This window comes from Xiphias gladius, chromosome 1 (assembly GCF_016859285.1).
Source record: "Xiphias gladius isolate SHS-SW01 ecotype Sanya breed wild chromosome 1, ASM1685928v1, whole genome shotgun sequence".
Lineage (NCBI taxonomy): Eukaryota > Metazoa > Chordata > Actinopteri > Istiophoriformes > Xiphiidae > Xiphias > Xiphias gladius.
Genome location: NC_053400.1, coordinates 34,414,638 through 34,437,609, shown reverse-complemented (window position 1 = coordinate 34,437,609; position 22,972 = coordinate 34,414,638). Strand labels below are relative to the sequence as shown.

The following is a 22,972-nucleotide window of genomic DNA, read 5'->3' as shown; positions in this document are numbered from 1 at the left end:
ACCTTTACATGTCACTGGCAAGAACATGAAAATCTAAAAGAACAGATTGTCGTCAGATTCCCGGAGAACCTCGCTGCTCCCCGGAGGACGGGGCGACTTCCGCCGCACTTACGCTTCTTCATCAAGAGCTGTTGCCACGCGGTGGGTTTTTGTCACGTGGCCTTTATCGAACCAAATATAGAAAAAGGTCAGCGAAGAGCTCGTTTGTACTTGGCTTTGTCATGGAGGGCGTTCAGATTAGTTGTGACAGATTCATCAACAGTCTCTGCATTCAGCAGCGTCCACACAGGGTTATTATAGCATCAGGATGTTAAAGTCAGCAGCTCATCCACACTTTGTTTCATGCTCTAAAATGTCACAATCAAAGCTGTGCCATCAGTCCACTAATCGAATATCATAGAAAACATCCACAAAACACAACAGATATCGTACAGGTGAACAAATGCAGACTGGAGCAAGTTGCACATCCCTGCGGACTGGTTTTTATTGTATTAAAATGAAAGCGACGGTACCTGGAATGAAGGAAATCAATTTAAAAATTGATGAGTGACTGGACAATGATTGGCATTATGATAAACTGTGATATGTAGTTTATGGACTGTAATCTGGAATTCCACCCCTTTTACACATTAAGATTCCCCTCAGCCTATGAAGACACTAACCAGTTGCATTGTGGGAAATGTAGGACCCACTGTTTTTCAACCAAAAGCCAGGACGTCTCGTCCTCTGCGGCGCTGTTTTGATCTGAGTCCCACAACTGCCTTTAAGTGCAGGACTAAAAAACGGGCAGAGGGTTTCTTCATGACAATATTCACAAATCAACTGAGACTAAAACTTTTTACAGCGGTTTGTATCATTTCTGTCTTTTGTCCTTCGTCCCTTGTTGTTCGTTCCTTATCTTTCATCCTCTATCACTCATCTGTTGTCCTTCATGTTTCGTCCTCGTCCCTCATCCTTTGTCCTCCATTTCTTTCATTTCTCTTCCTTCATCTTTGGTTCTTTCTTTGTCACATGCGTCGATTGTCTCTCATCTTTTTAATGTCTCATCCTTGACCCTTTTCCTTTGTTATTCATCTTTTGTAATTTGTCCCTCATCCTTGAGACGTGTCCATCTTTCATCCTTCATCATTCGTCTTACATCTTTGGTCTGTAATATTTCATCCTTAACCTCCGTCCTCTGTCTTTTATCGTTTGTCCTGCATCTTTTGTTTTACGTCTTTCATCCATCATCCCTCCATCTCTGTCGTCCTCACAGGCAGTGGAGGTGAAGACTCCTCCTCCTCCACCTGCGCCACCTCAGGTGTATGGACCGGGGGCGTGGCCCGTCTCCCCTTTTTGCTGACCTGAGCGTAAACTGAATTTCTGTCTCGGTCGTTTGAATCCAGCACTGCCGGCTCGTGATTGGTCGGCGGCGATGACACGTCAGCATTGCTCCGCCCTCCTCCGAGGCCGTCCCCATCTGTGCGCAGAGAGACAGATCATACGAAGAGTGTGTTAAAGTCCCGGTGACAAGTGAACTGAGCAAATAAACGACTTTAGTTGCTCTAATAAGAAATAGTATCATAAACATCCTCACACGCAGTTTCTCCATAGAAGCAGTTTGTTTCTCCTCATTACTTCTACAAATACACAGTTAATGACCTTGTTTCTGTGACGCCCCCAGGTGGCTCCTCCACAGCATGAACTGCACCGAGTTTTCCTCTCCGGGATTTGACTCTGAACGCACACACAGGGCAGTGGGACTTAGGCATCATGGGAAACGCAGTAACAAGGCGTCTGATTAGCTGCAGCGTTATGACTAAAAACAACTCAGAGAAAGCTGCAGTTTCATGAACATGACGTACCACCGGCGGCGTTGGAATCACCTCCCGTTTCCATCACGGACGCACCGCCATTGGTCTGGACATCTGAGCACGCGCACACACACACACACACACACACACACACACAGAGGCAGAGGTAACGACCAAGGTTAAACCACTAAGGGCCGAGGTAGCAATGAGATGTGGGCTCCTATTGACCCCCACCCTCCCTTTCTCCCGCTCTCTCTGCACTGTGTAAGTATTAGTCCGACAGTCGCTAGTTTACACCTTTGTTTGGGAATATTCACCAATACGCGCGATAAATACTGAAAGAAAGGTTCGAGAGTGGACCATGTCACGGTTTTCGTGTGAAAATGATCTGTGCCGGGTTTCCAGGTTTCCAGGTTTCCAGGGGGTTTCGGCGGAGAGCCCCGTCCACAGTGAAACACCCGAACAACATGAACAAAACCGCATCGCAGCGACATCCGGTGTCGGAGTGAGGCAGACAGCCCTCTGATCCAATCGTTCATCGTCTGATAAAATCAGCGTAAAAACGGGTTCGTGGCGGCATCAGCAACAGATATCGATGTTTAAAATGTCTGATTACAGGAAGTTGGACGCAGTTGTCCAACCGCTGCTGGGCTACAGACAGTCCTTGATCGTCCTCGCCGTGTTTTCATGCAGCTGAATTCACCACGTACTTGTTCTCACTCGCAGATTTTTCTGTCCCTGTCGTCAGACGCTGAACCAGGATGAAACAGTGATTTAATCGTGGACGTAAACACTACATGTTAACCAGCCGGTGAAATCGCCTTACGCTCGAGACGTCGTCTGACAAATCAACATAAATCCTGCTTAATGGAAACAGCTCTGCCCCGGATTTGGTGAAAGTGACGAGGCGACTAAAGGTCGTCTGCTCGACTTCGGGGACATAAAACTCCGGTCTCCGATTGGCTGTCAGCTGTCAGTTAAAATCACACATGTGACCCCCCCAGACACACTGTAGTTCAGTTTAACCTCTGTCCCCAGCCGGAGCTCATGGTGTGTTAACCTGCAGGTAACCAGGCTTCGGTGACCTGACCGGCTTGGGTCACCTAACCCTGGGTTAAGTGAGCGAGACGAACTTTAAAACATGGAGGATGATTTGAACACGGCGGACACGTAGAAAAGACAGATACACACTCTAACACACACTGAGGCATCTCACGTCTGACATCTCAGACAGACCTTGGTTGTTCTGTGGCGCCCCCAAGTGGCTTCTCCATGGAGTCAACCGGACCGGGTTTTCTTCATCAGGGTTAAACTCGAAACACACGCACACACCCAGTTTTCCTGAACGGCAGTTTGCTCCCGGTTTACTCAGAAAAATTCTCTTCACGCTTCAGAGCTTCACAGGTCTGAAGACTTGAAATAACCGAAAACCTCGGAAATGATCTGGTTTTATTTCCGAGGGCAGAAGACGCCTGTGAAAACTGGCTTCACTTTTAGTAGAGTCTCGCTCCTCGGTCAGATTTCAGACTATGCATTTGTACAGTTTGCTCTTTTGTCTTGGTGTGTATTCATCTTTTCTTGGTGAAGCACGCCGCTGTTCAGAAGCTCACTCACCCTTTTCGTCGCTCCGGATCTCACTGATGGTAGGATTCTCTCTCGCCATCATGGTGTCTTCCAGTTTCACCTTTCAATGGAGGTGACATTAAACGTTTACTCCGTCCTCTCAAATGTTTTCATGTTTTTAAGGTTAACAGAGGAAAGCTCAGTAGAGCGTTTCTCCATGTCAGAGGTCAAAGGTCTCTTACCACTGTGATGAGAGCCGAAGGATTTTTGTCCTCCCGAGAATCTCGCAGCTCAAATGAACGTCTAGAAAAAAGAAAAGGGACAAATGAGGTTCACTTTATTGAAGTAGCTTTAACAACAACACAGCAGCGACAGAACTTGACATGTTTTAGTTTACATCTGCAGATATGTCCAGTCCAGTTAACCTCTGAAACTATCAGATGCAGCTTCACATTAAAAGCATTTAGCTGGTGAAACACGGGGTTGACTTTTATTATGAAGCAGTCACAGGGAACGCAGTGTGTTGGTCAGCGAGCTCGGCCGTTAACACCGTCGCTCATCAAAGCTGCGTCCTCGAAACGAGGCCACGGTCATTCTGGTCGTCTCTGGACCGAGGATCCGTTTGAAATGTTGCAGGGAGCGATGGAAGAAGAAGATGTTTGGTTTATGCTCTGCACATGAGATCTGTTAGACGGCAACAGGGAAACCGAATATCCGCAGATTTATCCTTTAAACTGCTGTCATGTAGAGGACAGAAAACCGCCGACCTGTTGCAGTTGCTGCAGAGAGCTGCGAGGAAGACGGACAGGACGAGGAGGAGGATGAAGAAACCGACAGCTCCTGAAGACAGGAACCACGCCCCGGTGACCTCGGCTCCGACTGCAGCCATGATCACTGAGAGAGACAGAAACCAAAGGAAACGTAAGCGAAACAGATAAACGTGTCAAGATGCACTGAGGGAACAGGAAGCGAGTCACCTGACGGTCGACCCCTGTGTGACCTCTCTCTCTGCCTGTGTGACAGGAATGTCAGACAGTTTAAATTGATCGACGGCACGGACGACTTCACAAACTGCTCAGACACACCTGAGACCTGCACAGACTGGGCCCAATATGGGACATTGATTGCATTTGTTGTTTGGATTCTCTGGGTTGAGGTTTCAACCCTCTGAAGTGTTGGTGGTTTGCACAAAATATGTACCTGACAACGAGCGGGAAGTGTGTGTGTGTGTGTCTGTGTGTGTGCATGGCCAGGTGTAGCACCTTTAAACAACAAGGCATTTCAAAGTGCCCGACATGAGACAGAAAAGGCAACGAGGCAAAATGTGAAAGAGACAAAGGAAATACAAAAAGACATAAATAGGATTTAAAAGGATTAAAACAAAGTAGAATAGAAGATTAAAATAAGATTAAACAGAATGAGACAGATTATAGAAATTACAGTGCAAGATGTGAATAAATAGTATAAATTTAATTTCACAAAATGCAGAGTTGGAGCAGAGCTGCAGTTTTCTGGGAGCTTGTTCCGATGTGCGGTTCATAACAACCGCTTCTCCAGGTCTGGTTCCCTCTGGGGACAGTATGCAGACCTTTCCCAGACCATCTGAGAGGTCTGGGCAGTTCAGCACAGAGGAGCAGATCAGAAATAAACCACGAACTGCCTCATAAACCGACAGCAGTATTTTAAAGTTACTACTTTGGTATTTTCGTGGCTGCACCTGGTTCTTGGAAACGGGGTGGGATCAGAAGGACGTTATCGTGGGTTGTGACCGTCGAGGCCAATCACATTCGCCGCTTTCACCCCCTTCAAACACAGGATTCTTCCTGTCGCGACGCACTGACGGCTTGTTTTTATCAGAGGAAACTTGTTGTCCAGGACGTACAGAGTTTCAGATGTGAACACAAGTAGAAACAGGGGCCAGACTTTGGTGAGGTTTACATGGGTGTGACTTCACTGAATAAAGCGAAGAACTAGTGGGCTGAGCTGTGGACCTCATTCTTCGCTGCTGGATTCATGTCGCCACACCCTCTGCCACGCCTCTCCTCCGAACGGGGCGCTTAACCAATCACCAAGATACCGAACCAGCACGGCGCCAGCAGGAGAACAGAGCCGTTAGTCTGGTTTAGTCTGCAGTATTTACTTTGCTTCATCCTTATTCAATTGTGCGATTGTTTTTAATTTAAAAGTTTAGTGATATTATTATCATTTGTGTGTGTTTGTGGTATAGTGTACCGTGTGTTATGTTCTTGCGTCCTTTAACTACAGGTAGTTCCTGCTCTTTTTGAATATGGAATCCGTAAAGAAGTCCAACCTGTTGTAATAAAGATTATAGTCAGTCAACAGTGAAAAACTCCACTCAACGTCTTAGGTCACACTCATCTGTGACCTAAGACCTGGTCTTAACCTCCAACGGAACAGCTGTCCTGATGCCTGCGAAGATTCTCAGCCATCCAGCTCAGGGTATTGCTAAGTGCTACACGGAGGCAACTGGACTCGCTTGAGGACAAGTTTTGAAGAAGCCTTTTGGATGAGAGTGAAACGTCCTCAAGAACCTCAAGCGAGTCCAGTTGCCTTCGTACAGCTGTCCTGATGTGAAGAGCTGATGTTAGCATTATCAGGGAATGGAAATGGGCTGCGGACCGTTTGGTTTTAGTTTCTGTCAACATTTAAATCCAGACCGAAGAGCTGTGAGGCAGCGAGGAGGAGCTGAAGAGTCAAGTTAAGCATGGAGGTGAGATGACGTCTTTCAGCTCTGTTGACTTTAGATACAGGAAAATTACATACAACACTGACCCACAGACTTTATGACTGTTTTATAGACATTTGCATTTTATTGGTTTATATAGAAACCTAATGGCTGCAAAAATAAGTGAATAAGCTTCGGTTCTTCTGATCATCCAATTGACTGCAGACGGCAGGAGGTCAAAAGTCTACCAATGAGAGCACTTTAAGACATGCTCGTGTCTCTCCTGCAGCTAAGCTTTATCCCAAAATGAGCTTCTCCTCAGACGCCAAAAAAAACAAACCCAGCAACAGGGAACAACAATGTTCCCGAACCCTTCGAGGTAGATGGAGGTTTTGCAACTGGTGCGTAAACATAACTGACTAAACATGAGGTTGTATTTACTTTTTAACACCATGAAATAACAGAAAATGTGAACAAAAGCCATGAGTCATGAAAAAGAAAAGAAAAAGTCTGGATCTGGATCTGGATCCAACGTGACCGACGCATGCGCTGTATGTGTGCTAGTTCCTGTTTAGAAAAACCAGATGGAGCTGCTCAGATGTTTACCTCGTCCTCTCAGTTCCAGCTCAGTGAGAGTTGAAGCAGCACTTTAACCATCCTGACTGACGCCTGTTAGACAAACACACAACAGGTTCAGAGAATTAATGTTCATTTAGAAAAGTGTTATTTAAAGGAGTAGTTCAGCGTTTTGGGATACACCCTTGTTCATTTTCATGGCAGAGAGTTAGAAGGCAGGATTGATCCCACTCTCACATCTGTCCATTAAATTTAAGATAAAACAAGTGAGATACAACATTTTACTTTTGTGGCACATGTGCAGTTGGCGCATGTAGTACAGACTGTCCTCGTGGTCACGAATTTTGGGCTGCACGAGGACGTCTGTACAGGGGTCCTCGTGGACCCTTGTGACCACGCAGACGTGGAAACCATGAATTTGCCTTTACACTACGGTTTCTATACACATTAAACAAAGAACACGTAAAGTGCTGATCAGTGAGCTTTAGAGGCGCTGGTATGTGGACTTTGGGACCTTTAGACAGATCTAGGCTAGCTGTGTCCCCCTGATTCCAGCCTTTATACTAAGCTAAGCTACCCGGCCGCCATACAGACATTATCGCACTTTACTAACACAACACTTCAGTCCTCTGACTTTCAAAACTCAGTAATTAAGACAAAAGTGTTTTGCTTTTTCAAGTTTTGTCTGTATGAATTTTCCCTGTCAAACGAGACGTGTTGATAAAGTGAGTTCAAGCAGGCTCGTTGTGCCCGCGCTTTCACAGAAGCATGATGAAATGATGATTTGACATGTTAGTAACGAAGAGGTTTCTCTTCTAACTATGTATTGTCATGTGATGTGTCAGCTAACCTTGGTTATTGAACACGAAATGAAATAGTTGTGCGCCAGCGAGTTAGCTAGCTACGTCAATCATTCCAAATCCAAGCAAGGTGGCAAACAAGCTGACATTATTTAGCGATATAGCATTGTCAGAGCTAGATAGCAAGGTAGATTCTGAATGCCCCCCTCTTTTGGGACATCTCTTGCACCTTCAATTAACAATGTCTCTTCTCATCCAGCTGCTAATTAGTAGGCTAGTAGTTTTTAGCAGACCATTGTTGGCTAGCTTGATAGTATCGGTATGTGCTAGCGTTACAGTGATAGTTTTCTAGCAACCTCCAATGAGTTTGTCGTTGCTCTTTTTGTTGTGGGAGATGGGAGGACATGCACAGAGGGAGAAGTCGGGTCAACTTGTCACGTAAGTTGCGGTGACATGGCCTTGCTGGCTCTTTGCTTTGGAAGACAACAGGAAGCTAGCTTGCAATCATTCAGTTTTATAGTAGTCCATTACTTTTGTTCTTGTTTTCATGCCATGTAGTCGTTCAGTTACGTAACTTAGGGCTATTTGTATGAGCTTAAAACCTACTTTAAAAAAGAAAAAAAAAACCCTTTTCATAACTGCTGTGTTCTGCTCGTTTAGGACATCGGGGCATCGACCTCGATGAGACGAAGGTAACGTTTTACAGGTGAGCGGTCAAATGAAATCAGTTTTAAGGTGTGCCCTCGTCTCGTCAGAATCAGAAATCATTTATTGATCCCTGAGGGGAAATTGTGTCCGTTACATTCGCTCCAGCACAGAGAAATTATAAGAAAAATAAGAATATGTAAAATATTTATATTATACTATAACAATGTTTATGGAAATAGAAAATAAGACATAGAATTCATAGGGGTAGCGGTGAAACCCCCACACCTTTAAAATCACGTCTGCAGAGACTGTCATCAAGTGACGACAGTCTCTGGTCTCTGTGTAGAGAAACATATAATGAGACTGGACCAGTCAGTGGTAGAAGAAGAACTCAGATCTTTTACTTAAATAAAAGTTTACTTCCGTAAAAGCAAAGAAGTATTTGCATCAAACGTACTTGAGGTACCGAAAGCAAAAGTATTTATGATGCAGAATAATGCAGAAAATTATATTATTGAATTATAATCATTGATGCATTAATGTGTTGATCACATTATTGTTGCAGCCGGTAAAGGCAGAGCTAATTTTATTACTTTATGTACAGCTCGGTAGCTTCATCGGTAATAATACATCACAATTTATCGCTTGTTTACATGTTGTATTAATAATCTTAATCTGCAAAGTACATAGCAACCAAAGTTATCAGACAAATGTCATAAAAAGTATAATATTATACTTTGAACAGTAGTGGAGTAAAGTATAAAGTAGAAGAAAATGGAAAAACTGAACTTGCACTTTAGTGCAGTACTTGAGTAAATGTACTTTCCACCAGTGCTGTGAATATGTTGTGTATAAGAGTATGAAACTTGGTATAGCCATAAACAGCCAATGCACATAATAAATAACTAAACTATAAATATTTTCTATATATTAAATGACTGTGCATATTTAGATAATTTCCTGTTTACACACATGTCCGCAGCAGATTTCCTGTTTACTGTTGTTATTTTCTGGTAATGTTCCCATTTACATGTTATTGTATTTAAGCTGTGTTTGCAATACAGGCTGTAACTGTTTCTGTTACTTTCCTTTCTTTCTCTGTCCTGTATCTGATATTCAAAATTAAATTGAAGTCAAAAAACCAACAGTCGTCCTAAAAAATCTCACAAAAAAGTCTTTTTTTATGTTTATGGTGGTTGAATGACTGCAGGACATAAGAACAACACTCAGAACCTCTGACTGGTGAAGCCTGGGAATAAAAATATAAATGTCCACTAATAATAACTAGTTATGAAGTAGTCAAAGTAGAAGTAAAGTCGTACCTGCGTGCAGACAGCTGTGACTTCAGGTTCAGATACTGTATGTGGGGAGTTGTCCCTGCTGCAAGTTTACTCATTGACAGACTGAACAAACACTGAGCTGCTCTGCTGTTTGAGCTGCTCAAACACACACACACACACACACACACACACACACACACACACACGCACCCACACGACAATGATGGGCAGACTGCTGAAGAGACACCGTCATCTGTCTTAAGTTGAAAGTCAATAAAACTTAATCGTGTATCCTGTTTTCTCTTTCATGAGTTTTATTTCAATAATAGTGACAGGAACAGTTTTTGGCTTCTGGGGGGGGGCAGAGTTTGAGGACCGGTGCTTTATGGCATCTCAAACATGGACGCAGGGGATGCTGGTGTTGCCTTCTCACGGTGGGGGCAGAATGGGAAGAACGGGAAAGCTCCCGTTAGTTGGTTACCCCGCTGCTAGCCTCGCGGTCGCACCAGAGGAGTAGACTAGTTACTTTAGCTGCGTTAGCCTCGCAGTCCCGTTAGCGTCTGTCTGGCGCTTCAGTCGACTAAACCCATCTACATTTATGTAGTTTATCTTTTTTCTCAGTTTTATTCATATTTAGCATTAAGTGGTTTTATTCTTTTCAAATCACATCCAGTCTCGTATTTCATCTCAAACTCTGTCGCCACTGTTAGTCGCCCGTTGTTCTACTGCCTTTATCTTTAGTCTGTGCAGTTATTTACGAGGGACGTTGAACTGCACCGACTTTTTCGAAAGGGCCCATAAATACATTCTGATTAACTGACTAACAAAATGTCCTGACCAAATTCCAGCTCTTTACATATTAACGACCCCATGATCTTTCTTGTAGCGCCACCCTCAGGACACTTTTAGCTCCTCTACTGGTAAGACTCTTAAATCCTCAGTATATTGTGTGTTCTGTTCAACGCTTTCATACTGTATTGTGTGACGAACACTGCAGCTTTCTGCTGGATCACAGAGTATTGTCTTATCCATTTGGTGCGAAACCGAGAGCAACGCTGCATGAATCAGATGGCGTGAGTTTCAGGTCGCTCTTCCATGACATGTTCTCCTCAAATAATAAAATACAGAGGGAGTATCTCTGACCACAGGCAGCTGGGACCGATAAGCTTACTGAAGCCCAGATCAGAGAGCAAACTGGAACATTATCTGCGGCCCCACCCAAACACTGTAACTGACACTTACTGCTTGACTGGCAGAGCGAGGCCTGTACAGAACTGGGAGAGAGAGAAAACAACATCTGCCGCGTAGTTAAAAAAAATATTAGTTTTACTGTATATCCTCTGTTGATTTCTGGAACGTCAGAGATCACGAGGTCCACAGGAAGTGGACGTCACAGTCAATCATATCAACATGTGTTTCATGTCCGTGGTCAGATCTGACTCAGTTAGGACTCTGAGAAGGACGGTTTTTGACTCTAATTCACCTCCCACAGTATCGTCCCCCATCCCAACCCCCTCTGCTCTGCAACGCCCCCCTGGGGAGACTTTTGTCCTTCTCTTTTGTCTTTGTCCTGCTGAATGTCCGTGTCTCTTACAGACCCAATCCTGTCATTTCACCAGGGTTGAAAAAAAATGCACAATAGCTGCAGTGGTATTCTAGATTCTACTGTATTTATTTCCTTCACAAAAGTGAGGAGAATTCAAAAAAAGGCAAAAAAAAAAAAACCCCCAGAAACCAGAAAATCCAGAAGAGCTCAGTTCATGAACGTTATGATGATCTTCTGCCCCGAGAAGCAGACATCTACAAATACACACACTCACACAAACGTACAAAATGCTCAGAATGTCCAGAAATGTCTCCTCCCATCTCATGTCTAATCCCTCAGGCGTTTGTGTAAAGAAGTCGCACCTTCCTCTTCTTCTTCTATCTTTGCTCTTTCGTCCGCTGTGTTCGAGCTCTCCTCCTCATGGCGAGCGCCGTCATCGCGCAACAGAGCGTCAAGCAGGGGAAGGAGGCGCAGGCCAGCAGGAGGCGCTCTTCCCCGAAATCCCTGACCAGTGCCGGCCGCCGCCACAGAAAGTCCCGGAACAGCGCCTCCTGCTGGGCAAGCGTGCAGAAAGACAACACGATGTGGAAGAGCTGGTGGCTGTGGCCAACAATATCGTAGCGGCCGGGGGAGAAGCGCTCAGGTATAGGACAGGAGAAGAAGAAGGCTGAGAGCAGAAACAGCACCACCTGGTGGAGAAATGATAGAAGTTACTGAAAGCCCACTTACCTCTATTTGACATTTCAATGTTTACTTGCACTTAAACCTGCAATTTTAGTGCAATGGCCTGAGGGAAACATCTGGCTCTCTAGCTGTTAATGCTCCACCGTGTTCACCAGCTGGTCTCTGACTGGGTCCGTCTGCTGGTTGCTGCTGAGCAGGTAGTGGACGCTGGCTCTTTACAGCTGTTTCTCTGAAAGCAGCTGCCTAATGCGGCCGAAAATGATGCTATGAGAGCATCTGACAGTAACGTTGTGGTCTGGACAGATAAACAATGATGTGAAACTCACTGTAAAGCTCGGTAAAGACGAGGGCAGCTGAATCAGGTTCAGCTGGTGATTGTCTGCAGGTTCATCGCGACCAGAGACACCTGAACATCGTTTTCACACTGTCATTTGACACAATGTCACTATAAAAGCCACTTTAATTAACCAGGTCACTGTTGGTTTCTACAGTAAAATTTCTCATGCAATGTCATTTAAAGGAGAAACCCGTTTTCCGTAGTCGACATAGGGGATTGGAGAAACCTGGAGAATGCTGGTTTCTTGGCCATGTGTTTGCGTACTGTAACTGAGTGTGTAATCTGCTTTTTTTACATGTATGCCTGTGAGCAACGGAGTGGCTAGATGAAAGGACGGATCAATTCAAGTGCCGATTTTCTCGTGTTTAAAATAATCCCACCCAGAGTCTCATTAAATAAAGACTAACGGAAAGTCTAGATAAGTCAGTTTTCCCAACTGAGCGTGAAACTATTGAGCTGAGTGACCCAGTTACTAACGTGCATGTACATAGACTGAATGACTAGTAAATATTATTGGGTGGTAAAATCACTGAAATAAGTTAAAGTTGACTCAATGGATTCATAGCGACTAAGAACCATCACCTGCAGGAAGTGCAGAGGAAGTGCAGAGTTGTTCGTCCAGCTGCAAGTGGCGAGGCGGTGGGCGACAGGGCTGATGTCCAGCAGGTAGGCCACGCCCATCGGGACCACCTGGCAGAGCTTCTTGTGCAGCGGGTACGGTCGGCGGAAATGAAGCTTTGCATAGCAGCAGGCGGTGCAGGACAACCAGGCGAGGAGGGCGGCAGCCGGGAGGAAGATCTGCAAAAACCGGCATTATCAGCCCATGTGAACGCATCTTGTCGGTTGCTGAGCATGGATGCGAGACACATAAACAGACCTGTCCCAGCATGCTTCGGGTCCAGGCGGCCTCGGCGCTGTACAGGCACAGAGCCAGAGCACAGCCATACTGGTAGACGGCCACGCCCACGTAGTCCAGGAGGAAGAGCGAGTAATGTGCCTGCTCCGAGTGGGACTGCAACAGGTGAGCCGCAACGCTGCAACATGCAACTCTGAATTAGTTAGAGCTGCGCTAATCAATAATTTTCTATTAATCCTGGATCAAATAACCGTGCGACGTGAAAGGGGTCTCTGAAGACCATCTCTGCAGCTCTAAGGAGCTGAGAGGTCGATGCTTCGAAGTGCGTGTCGAGTCTAGCCGAGCTTTTCCGGTGAAGCGTGTATCGTTTTAGACGTATGGCGTCACTGACGGGATGTGAAGACTCGCTTCCCGTCCGCACCACGTGACCGCTTTTGGTGGTGCTTCGAATTACGGAGCGACATTTGACTGTATATATAAGACCCCTGAGAGAAATGAAGCATTTTCATAGTCCCTGGTCCGTAACTGACGCTGGTTGGATGTATTTGTGATGGATCAACCAAGGACGAGAAAGACGTCAGTTTGGCAACTCTTTGATCTTATTTCTCCCGATATGATATGCGCATAGTAGCGTAACATTATTATAGATGCTTTGTTTATTCCAGGACATAACATTGTATGTATATTTGGTAGATGTTTTTTTAAAATTTGGAGTTGCCTTCTTTAATTCCTTCATTCACTAACAACATTTTTGCTTATCAGGTAACAATCATTGTAGTCATCTGGACATCAGTGTCAAATCGTCCTAAACAAATCCAAAATGTCACAGCAGACACCAATGTGGACTGACCCTAACACGACTGATATTAATAGCTTTCATGCATAGAACATATGTTGATTGCCTTTACAGTAATTATGATAGAGGTATGCTTATAAAACACAATCATGGTTTCCCTTATACTGACATTTAATTTGTAAAATACAAATATTTTTATTTTACATTCTGGCCAGCAGATGTCGTACTGTTAACATGAAACATCAAGAAATGAACCTTTCCTCGAACCACTTTGCTGGAATGGTTCAGTTCTTCATGAAGCTTCATCTCATCGTCACTACTTTTCAGCCTCTTCTAGCTCCTTTTAGCTTTTAGTTTTGGTTTTGTGGTATATTTCCTGTCTGGTTCAGTCTCAGTGTTTTCAGAATAAAAGCTGTAAAAAGCCTCCGTCCGCTACCTGCTCAGCATCAAACAGCAGACAGACACAGTCAGTGACCAGCTGGTGAACATGGTGGAGTATTTAGCAGCTGAAGAGCCAGATGTTTCCCTCAGGAGCAGGTGGAGACCAAAATGAGAGCTAAAAGAGAGGGAGTACTGGACCTAGATTCATCGGGTGACACAGACACCAGATCCAGACGAAGGATGGTGTTGCTCTGTAACTGCTGGTTGTGGAAACATGCAGCTGTTTTCTAGGGTGATAATATGTCACTGTTTTTGTTCTGCTGCCTCAAAGTTGCCAAAAATCTGTTAAAGTAGTTTTAAAGACTTCACTTTATGAAATGAAGCAAATTACTGGTCTTAGAACTCAGTGTTACCAGAAAAATGAAAAAGCAGAGTGCAGTGGGAAGGGTGAAAGTCATGAAAATGAAATAATGAATTATGATATAATCAAAATGTTTATAAATTGAAAACAAGTTGAAAACATTTCAGCCTCTATTGTGGCTAAAGATGTAGAATTTCACATGCTGACTCACCTGCAGCTCAGGTATGTGACAGCAGAGAAGACGTAGAGGACCAGAGGCAGTGAGGATACGTCCACAGACAACCCCTGACCTTCAGGACCCTGCAGCCGAAAACCCAGGATCCCCTGAGGAGGTCAGAGGTCAAAGTGGTCAAACACATGTGGGTCAAACCCCAGGAGGCCAAGCAAACTGTACAGGACTGTAACAGTACCCCTCCCCGCAGAATGGTGAACATCGTGAATCTCATCAGCACGCAGACGGCGGCCAGCAGGTGGCTCCACACGTTCAGAGTCTCGTTGTGGATCTGGAGGAGACTGAGGACGTAACAACGCCACGACAGGCCCACAGGACGGTACCCCGACAGGATGAACTGCTCCCGGAACAGAGGGGGGACGTCCACGTCCTGGACCGTGGGGGGGAGGGAGGGGAGGAGGCGGCCCAGCACAGGGAGGAAGGTAAGGCACATTGATGGAGGGGCGAACGACACCCGAGGCATGATGGGAGAGGATCCTGAGTTCGGCTCGTTGTTCTGTATGAAGGTGAGACAATTAAAATGAACTCTTAAAATCAGGCGTGTTGGTGGTAATGCAGATGTATAGTGAGTAAGACGGGAGTGTTGGTTATATAGGCGGACAGGTTGTTTAACAAGTGGTTAAGATGGTTATACAGGCGTTGTGTTGGGTAGTGTAGTATTTAAAGACATCCACTAAACTAAACTAGACAGGAAAAAACCTGATTTCTCAGAAACTAATTTGGAATGATTCAAATTTACGAGCAAAACTTGAACCTACAGTCTGGTCACATTATCCAGGAGAGCGCTGTGTTTCTGTGTTGATGAACATTAAGAGGATTATTGAAAGTGAACTCTGGGGTAGGAATTTACAGCAGGGAAAAATACATCTGGAACCAGCGGCTCCTCCAGCTCCAGCTTGGTAAATTTTCTTTGCAGACGACATTCTGATTAGTTTATGAATAAAAAACAGGTGAACATAGAATAAACACCAGACAAAAAGACACCGGCAGAAACAAAAATCTATGATATGTTAATAAAAGCATGGAAGTATTTGTGTCGGGAAAGCTGTAGACTGTTGCGCAGGTGGCCTCTTGTGGCAGAAGTGTGCAGTCGGTCTTAAATAGGCGTAGCAAAAGGCACATCGTCAGGACAGATGCTGCCTTCAAATGGGGTTGCATCCATATGAACGCCCCCCTCTTGTAGTATTCATGACGCTGGACCGGGGGATTTATTTAAACCCCCGAGGTCACGAGTTGTGACATGTTTTCCTGACCTTTGCAGAAATGACGGAGGCCATGGAAGTTCATTTTTCGGTGGATGGTAAGTTAGTTTATTGTAAGTCAATTTAGTCACACACAGTTCTTTCTTCCTAAATTTATAATATGTCTGAGGAAAATGTTATTACGATGTCTGAGTGGGCAATGATAGTAGCTCAATTGAGAAACAGTTCATTTATATATATAGATATATATAAATTTGTCACATTTGTCATCTCATTTCTTGTTCCTCCACATGGTGTTGTAATACAAAAAACAAGTCAATATTTCTTGGAAAGAGGTGAAGAGTAAAAGAGTAAAACCAGGTATTTCTGACCGAACACATATTTATGCAGCCTTTCGCTAAATCTGAATCTGAATCTGAATCTGAATCTGAGCATCCCGTGTGTCCTGACCCACACCCCAAGGCAAACTCCACCATTGTCCACCAGCACCTATACAGCCCTAAGTGACGACCATTCAAGCATGAAACTACGTTGCTGGAGTTTTCTGTGAGTTGCTGAACTGGTCATAAGAATAATATTAACCTGTTTTCTGCTGTTTCCACAAAACAAACACAGAGGATCAGAAGCAGACAGATTTCAGAAAAAATGCAAGATCACATCCAGAAGTTCAAGGTCAGAGGTCACAGAACCCAACAGACACTGGAAGAAACAAACCTACCTGGGGTTTTTCTCTCTATCTGATTCAGGATGTGAGCAACGAGTCACTACACGGCAGGTGGCATTTTGTTTTCTATTCTGTTCGGTTCTGCTCTACTCTACTAGAAGCTGTTGCCTGTTGCGTCTGGTTGTTCAGCGTTGTTGTTTTGTTCTGTTGGAGTCGCTGGGCTGTTTGCTGTTCAGTCCTGCTGCAGACCGGCCACTGTCACGTGCGTGGTGACACACACACACACACACACACACACACACACACACACACACACACACACACACACACATAATAACCCAATAATGTGTTCTTGTTTTCAGCTAATGAGCTGATTTCAGTCTGAATGAGTTTTTCTCTGCTGAGGATTTTCAGACATCATGAGACTCAAAACACTGCTGACACACACACACACACACACACATACTAATACACACCTCACTGCAGTGTACAGGCTGTTACACTCTGCTCACTTTCTCTACTACACAGACCACACAGATGTATTTGCGAATCTTTCTTATTCCTTCAGCAAATGCACCCAGTTGGCGGTTTGTGGGGTCCACCAGCTAAAACTAAGGCAACCTAATCCAAGTCCTGTAATGAATCCTCCTTCATGAAGGTAGTAATGTTCAGGCGTGTGTTGTTGTTTTTGTAGAGGGGTGTAGAGTCACCTCTCTGAAACAGTTTCCTGACCTTACCTATGGCTAAACTCGTTTTAATACTTTTCGCTCCACTTATAAGGATCTAACAGTAGTAAAGCTGACGGCCAGTTTCATATTCGTACTGTATGTTTTTATTTACACAGCGTTGGTAGAGGAGTAGAATCACACAATTCATCACAATCAAGTTTAATCAGCAAGTATTAAATATTGAATTTCATTTTTTCCATTCTCGGCTGTTGGTTCAGATGGATATGGTTTCAGTTTTGGATGGTTCTGGCCCAGAGGCAGGTACAGCCGACAGCCACAGACTGGTGCGATGTAGTGTAGCAGTGCTGCCCCCTCTGCCGGTTCAGGACCAGGACTTTCTGGTAGATGGGGACTGATTTCAGGTCGTATTTGTCTGTGTGTCCAGGGTTTGGACTTAAACAGAAGCTGCTACTGCACTCGGCCTCCCAGAGGGTGGAGGGGATCCGGTTCTTCAAGGTGGACGACCTGAACAAACAACAAGGACAGAGCCATCGGTGGTCATGTACGGAACTCTGGCGTCTTCTGGCAGCACTGCCCACCGGTACGCAGCTACAGAGGTGACAAAAGTCGCCGAGCTGCCGATGAATCAGACACACTGGCGCGTTCGACACATTTCTTTAAACCGTCAATAAAGCAACAATGAACATGTCTACGAGGACCATTTAGCTCATTCATTCTCATTTATGTTCTAATTTTGTGCGAGTGATATCTCTCTGTCTATTTTTGGTTGAAGAATCCCAGGAGATTTTTTTCTGAAAATAATGTATTTATTTTAATTTCATCCTGCTGAGGGAACACCTTGGAAATTTTTAATGAATTTATTAAATTTAATTATATGATTGAATTTTTATGGTTCTGTCATTATTAATATTATTATTATTATTTGGGTTAAAAATGGGTCACAGAGATTTCTAAAAAATGATTCCCTCATTTTCATTTAGTCCTTCATGGTTCCTTTTATTCACTCATCCATTTGTCTATTAATGGTCCATACATTCCTTCACCCATTAACCCACACACTCACAAACACATTCATGTATTTCCTGTGTGTGTGTGTGTGTGTGTGTGTGTGTGTGTGTGTGTGTGTGTGTGTGTGTGTGTGTTGGCAGACCAACCTCCAGCTCCACGGTGACAGAGATCTGCTGTGGATGTTCCCGTTTCCTTCAGATAAGGAGGAGACCTCTGAGGAGAACGCCAGCTTGTAGACACATCCAGGAGGAGGAGGAGGACGAGCTGTAACCCTGGAGGAGGAGGAGACGACTACCCACAATACACTACAACATACCTGAGGACAGGAGAGGAGAGGTTACTACTGCAAGTTCAAATGAGACGTTCTCCCTTGTGCGTTAAAGGGTTATTATTGAGATTACTTGGCCTAATGCAAGATGTTGGTCACATTTCTATCTGACAGATCACAGCCTGAACCTCTTAGCTCAGCTGTTGTGTGTCTTGTCTCAAGTTTGGGCAGAAACAGCGAGTTTTGAATTTCTACACCAGCACCATGTGAAGGGAATAGCGACAGCACTAGAGTAAAAGCCTGAGGGTGGAGCTTTTTGTCGCAGCCACGTTCCTATTTATCAACTTTGTAACTGTAAATCAACCTTTGTGAACCTGTAAAATAAATCTGCATGAGAAAAATTCAAGTTTGTGCTCGTGTAGAAAAGATTTGAATTTGTAAAAAAAAAACCCAAAAAACCCCTTTTTTAAAACTCAGCGAACAAATGACAGCAGTGGTGAGGTAGCACAAAGACACTAATAGATGCACGATATGAAAGATAAAAATGTGATGGCTGTGGCAGAAACTGCACTTCATTGATTGCACCACTTCTTCTTGTATAGCTGCATTGGGCCGCTGATCATACATAAAACCGTAGCCTATTATTTGTCTCTTTTGCTATTTAGTGCTAAAGTTCCTTCATGTAATTATGACACAACTTAGTTTTCTGTCCTTACTATAAAATGCATTTAATTCTCTAAGACCCTGATTTTACCCCTAAATTTTGTGGCCTGACAACGGGAACTTGTACAGATGGAGCCACTGTTTGGAGTTGTAACGTAGAAGTAAAGTGATCAGATTTATTAATTATCAAGTTGTCTGAATAACATTGTTATCACTTGGTTACCAGCTTAGAATATTTCAGTATTTGTTAATTTTCATAGCAGCAGACTAGTGACTACACTTGGATGTTATTATTTTCACTCCATTCATTCATTTTCATTCATTTCTGTGAATCACCTATAAAGTCGGAGATGTGAGCAATGATTCGGAGATCTGCTAACAGACCGACTGATTGCGAGATGTCAATTAAAATTAGGGGATAAAGTTGATGCTCACCAGCAGACTGCAGATGCTGTGCCTCAGCTTCATGTTGTCAGTGTGGTCTTGTCCACGAATCTGTGTGTGACTGCGCTGATTTCAGGTCTTTTTATGACAACGTGTGATGCTCAGATCTGATTGCAGCAGATCCCTGAGCTGATAACCAGATGGGGAAAGGAGAGGGAAGATTCCTGTTATCTCTGCGGTTCAACTGTTTCACTACAGTCATATGCAGAGAGAAATTGGCATCTTCACTGATAGGATCTGCTGACAAAAAAACAACAGGCTGTGAGCCGACACTTCTTCTGTTTCCCACCCACTGATTTTTACTCTCAAAGATACAGAGTAGAATATTTTCATCTGATCAAATAGTGCAGCCCTAAAAAAACACAAAGTCTTGGGTTTGGATATTTTACAATATTTCAGTGTGACGATCATCAACCTTCCATTTTGTTTTCTAAGGTAGGAGAGCAGGAGGTGCAGAAGGAAAAGAGAACTTATCTAAGACTTATTAGACTTCCTGTCATTTTTTCTTGTTGACAGCAAATAATATAAGATTTTATCATGTTACAAAGAGACTGTTAGAATAAATCTTGACTATATTCCCGAATAATGTTCTGACATTTTCCATCACATCTATTTGTGTGGTATTGAAAAACGATGCAGATTGTGAAGCTGTGAAGTCACAGCAGTAATTCAATCTTTATAAATGTAAAAGCGGACACAATATTAGAAGTCATATGCTAACATATATGAGAGAAAGTCATATACTATACTGAGACTTTGCATCAGCCTACAGACGCCCTCCATCTGTTGACATCTGACAGCAGTTTCACTGTTTATTTAATAATAATTTAACTTCAGTTGTATGGATCCATTGAAATATCTCAGTGCTGTCCTTGTTAACATGAAAAAAATTACAACACATCCAACAATTTCTCTAGTATCTCTAGAGTTGAAAGGAATATACGATAGTGTGTCATCTGCATAAAAGTCTACTTATGTGACTACTTTATGAATAATGATGTGACTATGGGGGAAATGCATGGATTAAACTGAAAAAAACAAGTCCACTCGGTTCTCCAGAACCAAGACATGACCCGGGAACCAAGTCAGACGTAGTCCAAATTATTCTCAGTCTAATCGTATCAGGTCTAGTTTTTTATCAGCTCTGATGTTGTGGTTCCTCACAATCACCTGGGTAGAAAACGGTTCTAGGTCAGACAGAGAATGAGAAATTGATGAAAACATTGAATGAAACATTGTTTGTTCAGATTTTTTTCTTTTAAATGGAAATAAATCAAATCAGACAAGGAAGCATCCAGCCGGTTTGTTCTGATGAGGAACCTTATTTTATCTTAGATTTGTGATATCAAATGACAGTTTCTTGTTATTTGATTGACAGATATTAAACATTTTCTTTTTTCTATAACTCAATTGGATACAGAATGTTTTATTGTTGGTGCAGGAGATGGAAATTGCACTTTACTTTATTTATATAAATTTGTCTGTGAGGCATATGAACAAATTAGTTGAGTTTCTATGACTTTACATTTGAGCTTAGGACATTATATTATTTTATTTCTACTCTTCTATGGTGGCTGCTTGTTAACTGATCAAAAGAACTGCCAGATGATCGCGCTGCCGCTGTTTGTGTTCTCACTCTCTTTTTATCCTCAGGTCCGTGCATTTCATGCTGCCTGCACTGCTCGTTGCAGATACACGACTCTTTACTAAGCACCTAGGTTCGTACCTTTTAGTGCAGTGTTGCTCCATGTTGTATATTGTAAATGCTCATAATGTGTAGAGTATTCTGTTTTTTTAGTTTGTTATCTGTACTAGTCATCTGTCGCGCTTCCTTTTGCTTCTGTGACACTTCAGTTTCCCTGCATGAGATCTTCTGTATCTTATCTTTTTCTACCTGTTTATTGTCAGCTATTGTCAGTGTGTATCAAACCAAATATTCTTTAAGACAAACTAAAGAAAAATCCTAACAAACCTAATTTATTTGTCCTTACAAATAGTTTTTAAAAGATACTAAAACCATATCAATGTCACATGCTGAATCACTTGTCGTGTCAATACAGAGGCATTTCTAAAATGTCCATTTTACATCATTTTATTTTATGAAGTCTTTTTTTCTTTTTATGGATTCGATTTTATCTTGTTTATTCAGTCGTAATATTTCTCTCAAAAACACCCAGAGTTTATTCAACTACATCCCTTATTTCTTGTATTTTCAATTTGTCTTTCAGGATTTGAAACTGAATTTCTTTTGATCAAATAAGATTTTAAAATTCAAGTTGAAACTGTGTTGGAGTAAATTAACTCTGAACATTCACTCTTTGATTTTCTTTCATTACCACAGATTAATTCAGTCAGAGTGTAAAGTGGATCATTCTGTGAGGCTTGGAGGCTTTAAAGCGGGTGAGTCACGGCCCAGTGACAGGAATGAAGATCAAACGAAAGGTTATTTTATTTTTCTAATGGGGAAGGGTTGTCGATGAGGGGTCGTACACTTCCTCCCAGACCTTTGGGAAACTCCCTGCAGCGACAGAGACGAGCAGGGTGAGGGTTTCTTTCAGCCTCTTAGCAGCTCTGTCCTACATCCCTCCCTCTCTGCTCGTCACTTTCGGGCTAATTAGTAAACCGTCCTCAGCTGTGCTCCCTCCAAGACCTCGGCAGCTGACACCACTGATGGACTGGGACACAAAAGCAGTCCGACCCAGACCTCAGTCTGTCTGGCAGCACACAAATGCTGAGCCCTCCCTGGAAGGGCTGTCGTCAAACCACATTGTTTTCTCATGTTGGAATGTGTATTCAAATATTAGTTTAGCACAAGCAGCTGTGCAAAATGGGTTCAGTGACATTAGTTCAGGACAGTGCAGATTAATGTCCTCTTGTAGTGACTCTGGCATTATTAAACCGTTTTATGGTTCTGTTCAGACTCTCACAGCTCTTGGTTAAGGTTTGGGAAAGATCCTGCTCTGGTTTAACAGTATATTAGAGTAATAGGATAATTAGGATATGAGTAGTTATGTAAGGATTGAACACGTGTCAGATACTCTGTGAATCAAAGGTTTTTGTTCCTTGATCTCAGTCAGAGAGTTTGTGGTTCATAGAGACTCTGGTTTGTTCAGAAAACCCCCTGCAGCGACTCACTTTATGAGGCGTGAAGGCGTTTCCAGTCACCGCAGCAGCAAGGATCCCAGAGCGCCGTCCAGCGCCTCCTTCATCAAACAGACCACACCTCACCGTGAGGCTGACACAGATTTTTAAAGCTCAGCATGATCGTGTACGTCGGAACCGCTGCGAGCTGCTTCCTCTGGGCTCCTGTTATGGAAACTGTAACAAATTAACGTGACCCCCTTTTGAATTTTTTCTCTGTTGTGGGGGTGGGGGATGTAAAGGTAAAGGGTGACGTCACCTTTCCTTTTTACACATTTGTACATTTTTCTCGGCGTTCAGTTTATACTGCGGCTTTCAGGGATGGGGGGGGCTTCGTTCTGCTGTCGAACTGTA

General features: G+C 43.5%; 3 protein-coding genes across 8 annotated transcripts; all 3 read right to left on the bottom strand.

Moving 5' to 3' along the window:
• Positions 1–460: 460 nt before the first annotated feature.
• On the bottom strand, positions 461–9,498 carry si:ch73-204p21.2. Of its 3 annotated transcripts, XM_040138263.1 has the most exons (9): positions 9,389–9,498; positions 6,649–6,711; positions 5,589–5,667; positions 4,124–4,250; positions 3,599–3,659; positions 3,408–3,477; positions 1,845–1,907; positions 1,642–1,716; positions 461–1,459 (listed from the first exon to the last, which is right to left on the bottom strand). In XM_040138263.1, exons 4-9 carry the CDS (start codon positions 4,243–4,245, stop codon positions 1,227–1,229), a joined length of 624 nt encoding a protein of 207 aa, XP_039994197.1. In that variant the 5' UTR covers positions 4,246–4,250; positions 5,589–5,667; positions 6,649–6,711; positions 9,389–9,498; the 3' UTR covers positions 461–1,226. The 3 variants fall into 3 exon arrangements, with proteins under 3 accessions (XP_039994197.1, XP_039994207.1, XP_039994188.1); XM_040138254.1 differs by lacking the exon at positions 5,589–5,667 and having other exon boundaries at positions 462–1,459; XM_040138273.1 differs by lacking the exons at positions 5,589–5,667; positions 6,649–6,711.
• A 1,771-nt stretch (positions 9,499–11,269) lies between these two features.
• LOC120795687 (membrane progestin receptor beta-like) lies at positions 11,270–15,002 on the bottom strand. Its single transcript, XM_040137788.1, has 5 exons — positions 14,718–15,002; positions 14,519–14,631; positions 12,791–12,947; positions 12,496–12,711; positions 11,270–11,581 (listed from the first exon to the last, which is right to left on the bottom strand). Exons 1-5 carry the CDS (start codon positions 15,000–15,002, stop codon positions 11,270–11,272), a joined length of 1,083 nt encoding a protein of 360 aa, XP_039993722.1.
• A 2,252-nt stretch (positions 15,003–17,254) lies between these two features.
• Positions 17,255–22,664, bottom strand: il17a/f2 (interleukin 17a/f2). 4 transcript variants are annotated; one of them, XM_040134522.1, is made up of 4 exons: positions 22,613–22,664; positions 19,469–19,714; positions 18,249–18,418; positions 17,255–17,598 (listed from the first exon to the last, which is right to left on the bottom strand). In XM_040134522.1, exons 2-4 carry the CDS (start codon positions 19,499–19,501, stop codon positions 17,364–17,366), a joined length of 438 nt encoding a protein of 145 aa, XP_039990456.1. In that variant the 5' UTR covers positions 19,502–19,714; positions 22,613–22,664; the 3' UTR covers positions 17,255–17,363. The 4 variants fall into 4 exon arrangements, with proteins under 4 accessions (XP_039990456.1, XP_039990429.1, XP_039990438.1 ...); XM_040134495.1 differs by lacking the exon at positions 22,613–22,664 and adding an exon at positions 21,814–22,056; XM_040134504.1 differs by lacking the exon at positions 22,613–22,664 and adding an exon at positions 21,814–22,056 and having other exon boundaries at positions 19,469–19,606.
• Between the last annotated feature and the right edge of the window lie 308 nt (positions 22,665–22,972).

Bases quoted from the DNA above. Each gene is read 5' to 3' on its own strand.
- LOC120795687 (XM_040137788.1), bottom strand. From the start codon at position 15,002: ATGCCTCGGGTGTCGTTCGCCCCTCCATCAATGTGCCTTACCTTCCTC. The intron at 14,632-14,717 runs GTACTGTTACAG...TGACCTCCTCAG, and splicing joins TCACCATTCTGCGGGGAGGG to GGGATCCTGGGTTTTCGGCT. The intron at 12,712-12,790 runs GTCTGTTTATGT...CGGTTTTTGCAG, and splicing joins CCCGAAGCATGCTGGGACAG to ATCTTCCTCCCGGCTGCCGC.
- si:ch73-204p21.2 (XM_040138263.1), bottom strand. From the start codon at position 4,245: ATGGCTGCAGTCGGAGCCGAGGTCACCGGGGCGTGGTTCCTGTCTTCA. The intron at 1,908-3,407 runs GTGAGTGAGCTT...GCGCGTGCTCAG, and splicing joins GATCCGGAGCGACGAAAAGG to ATGTCCAGACCAATGGCGGT. The intron at 1,460-1,641 runs GTCATTAACTGT...CTCTGCGCACAG, and splicing joins GGGGGCGTCACAGAAACAAG to ATGGGGACGGCCTCGGAGGA.
- il17a/f2 (XM_040134522.1), bottom strand. From the start codon at position 19,501: ATGAAGCTGAGGCACAGCATCTGCAGTCTGCTG. The intron at 18,419-19,468 runs GTGAGCATCAAC...TCCTGTCCTCAG, and splicing joins ACAGCATCTGCAGTCTGCTG to GTATGTTGTAGTGTATTGTG. The intron at 17,599-18,248 runs GTTGGTCTGCCA...TTGTTTGTTCAG, and splicing joins CTGTCACCGTGGAGCTGGAG to GTCGTCCACCTTGAAGAACC.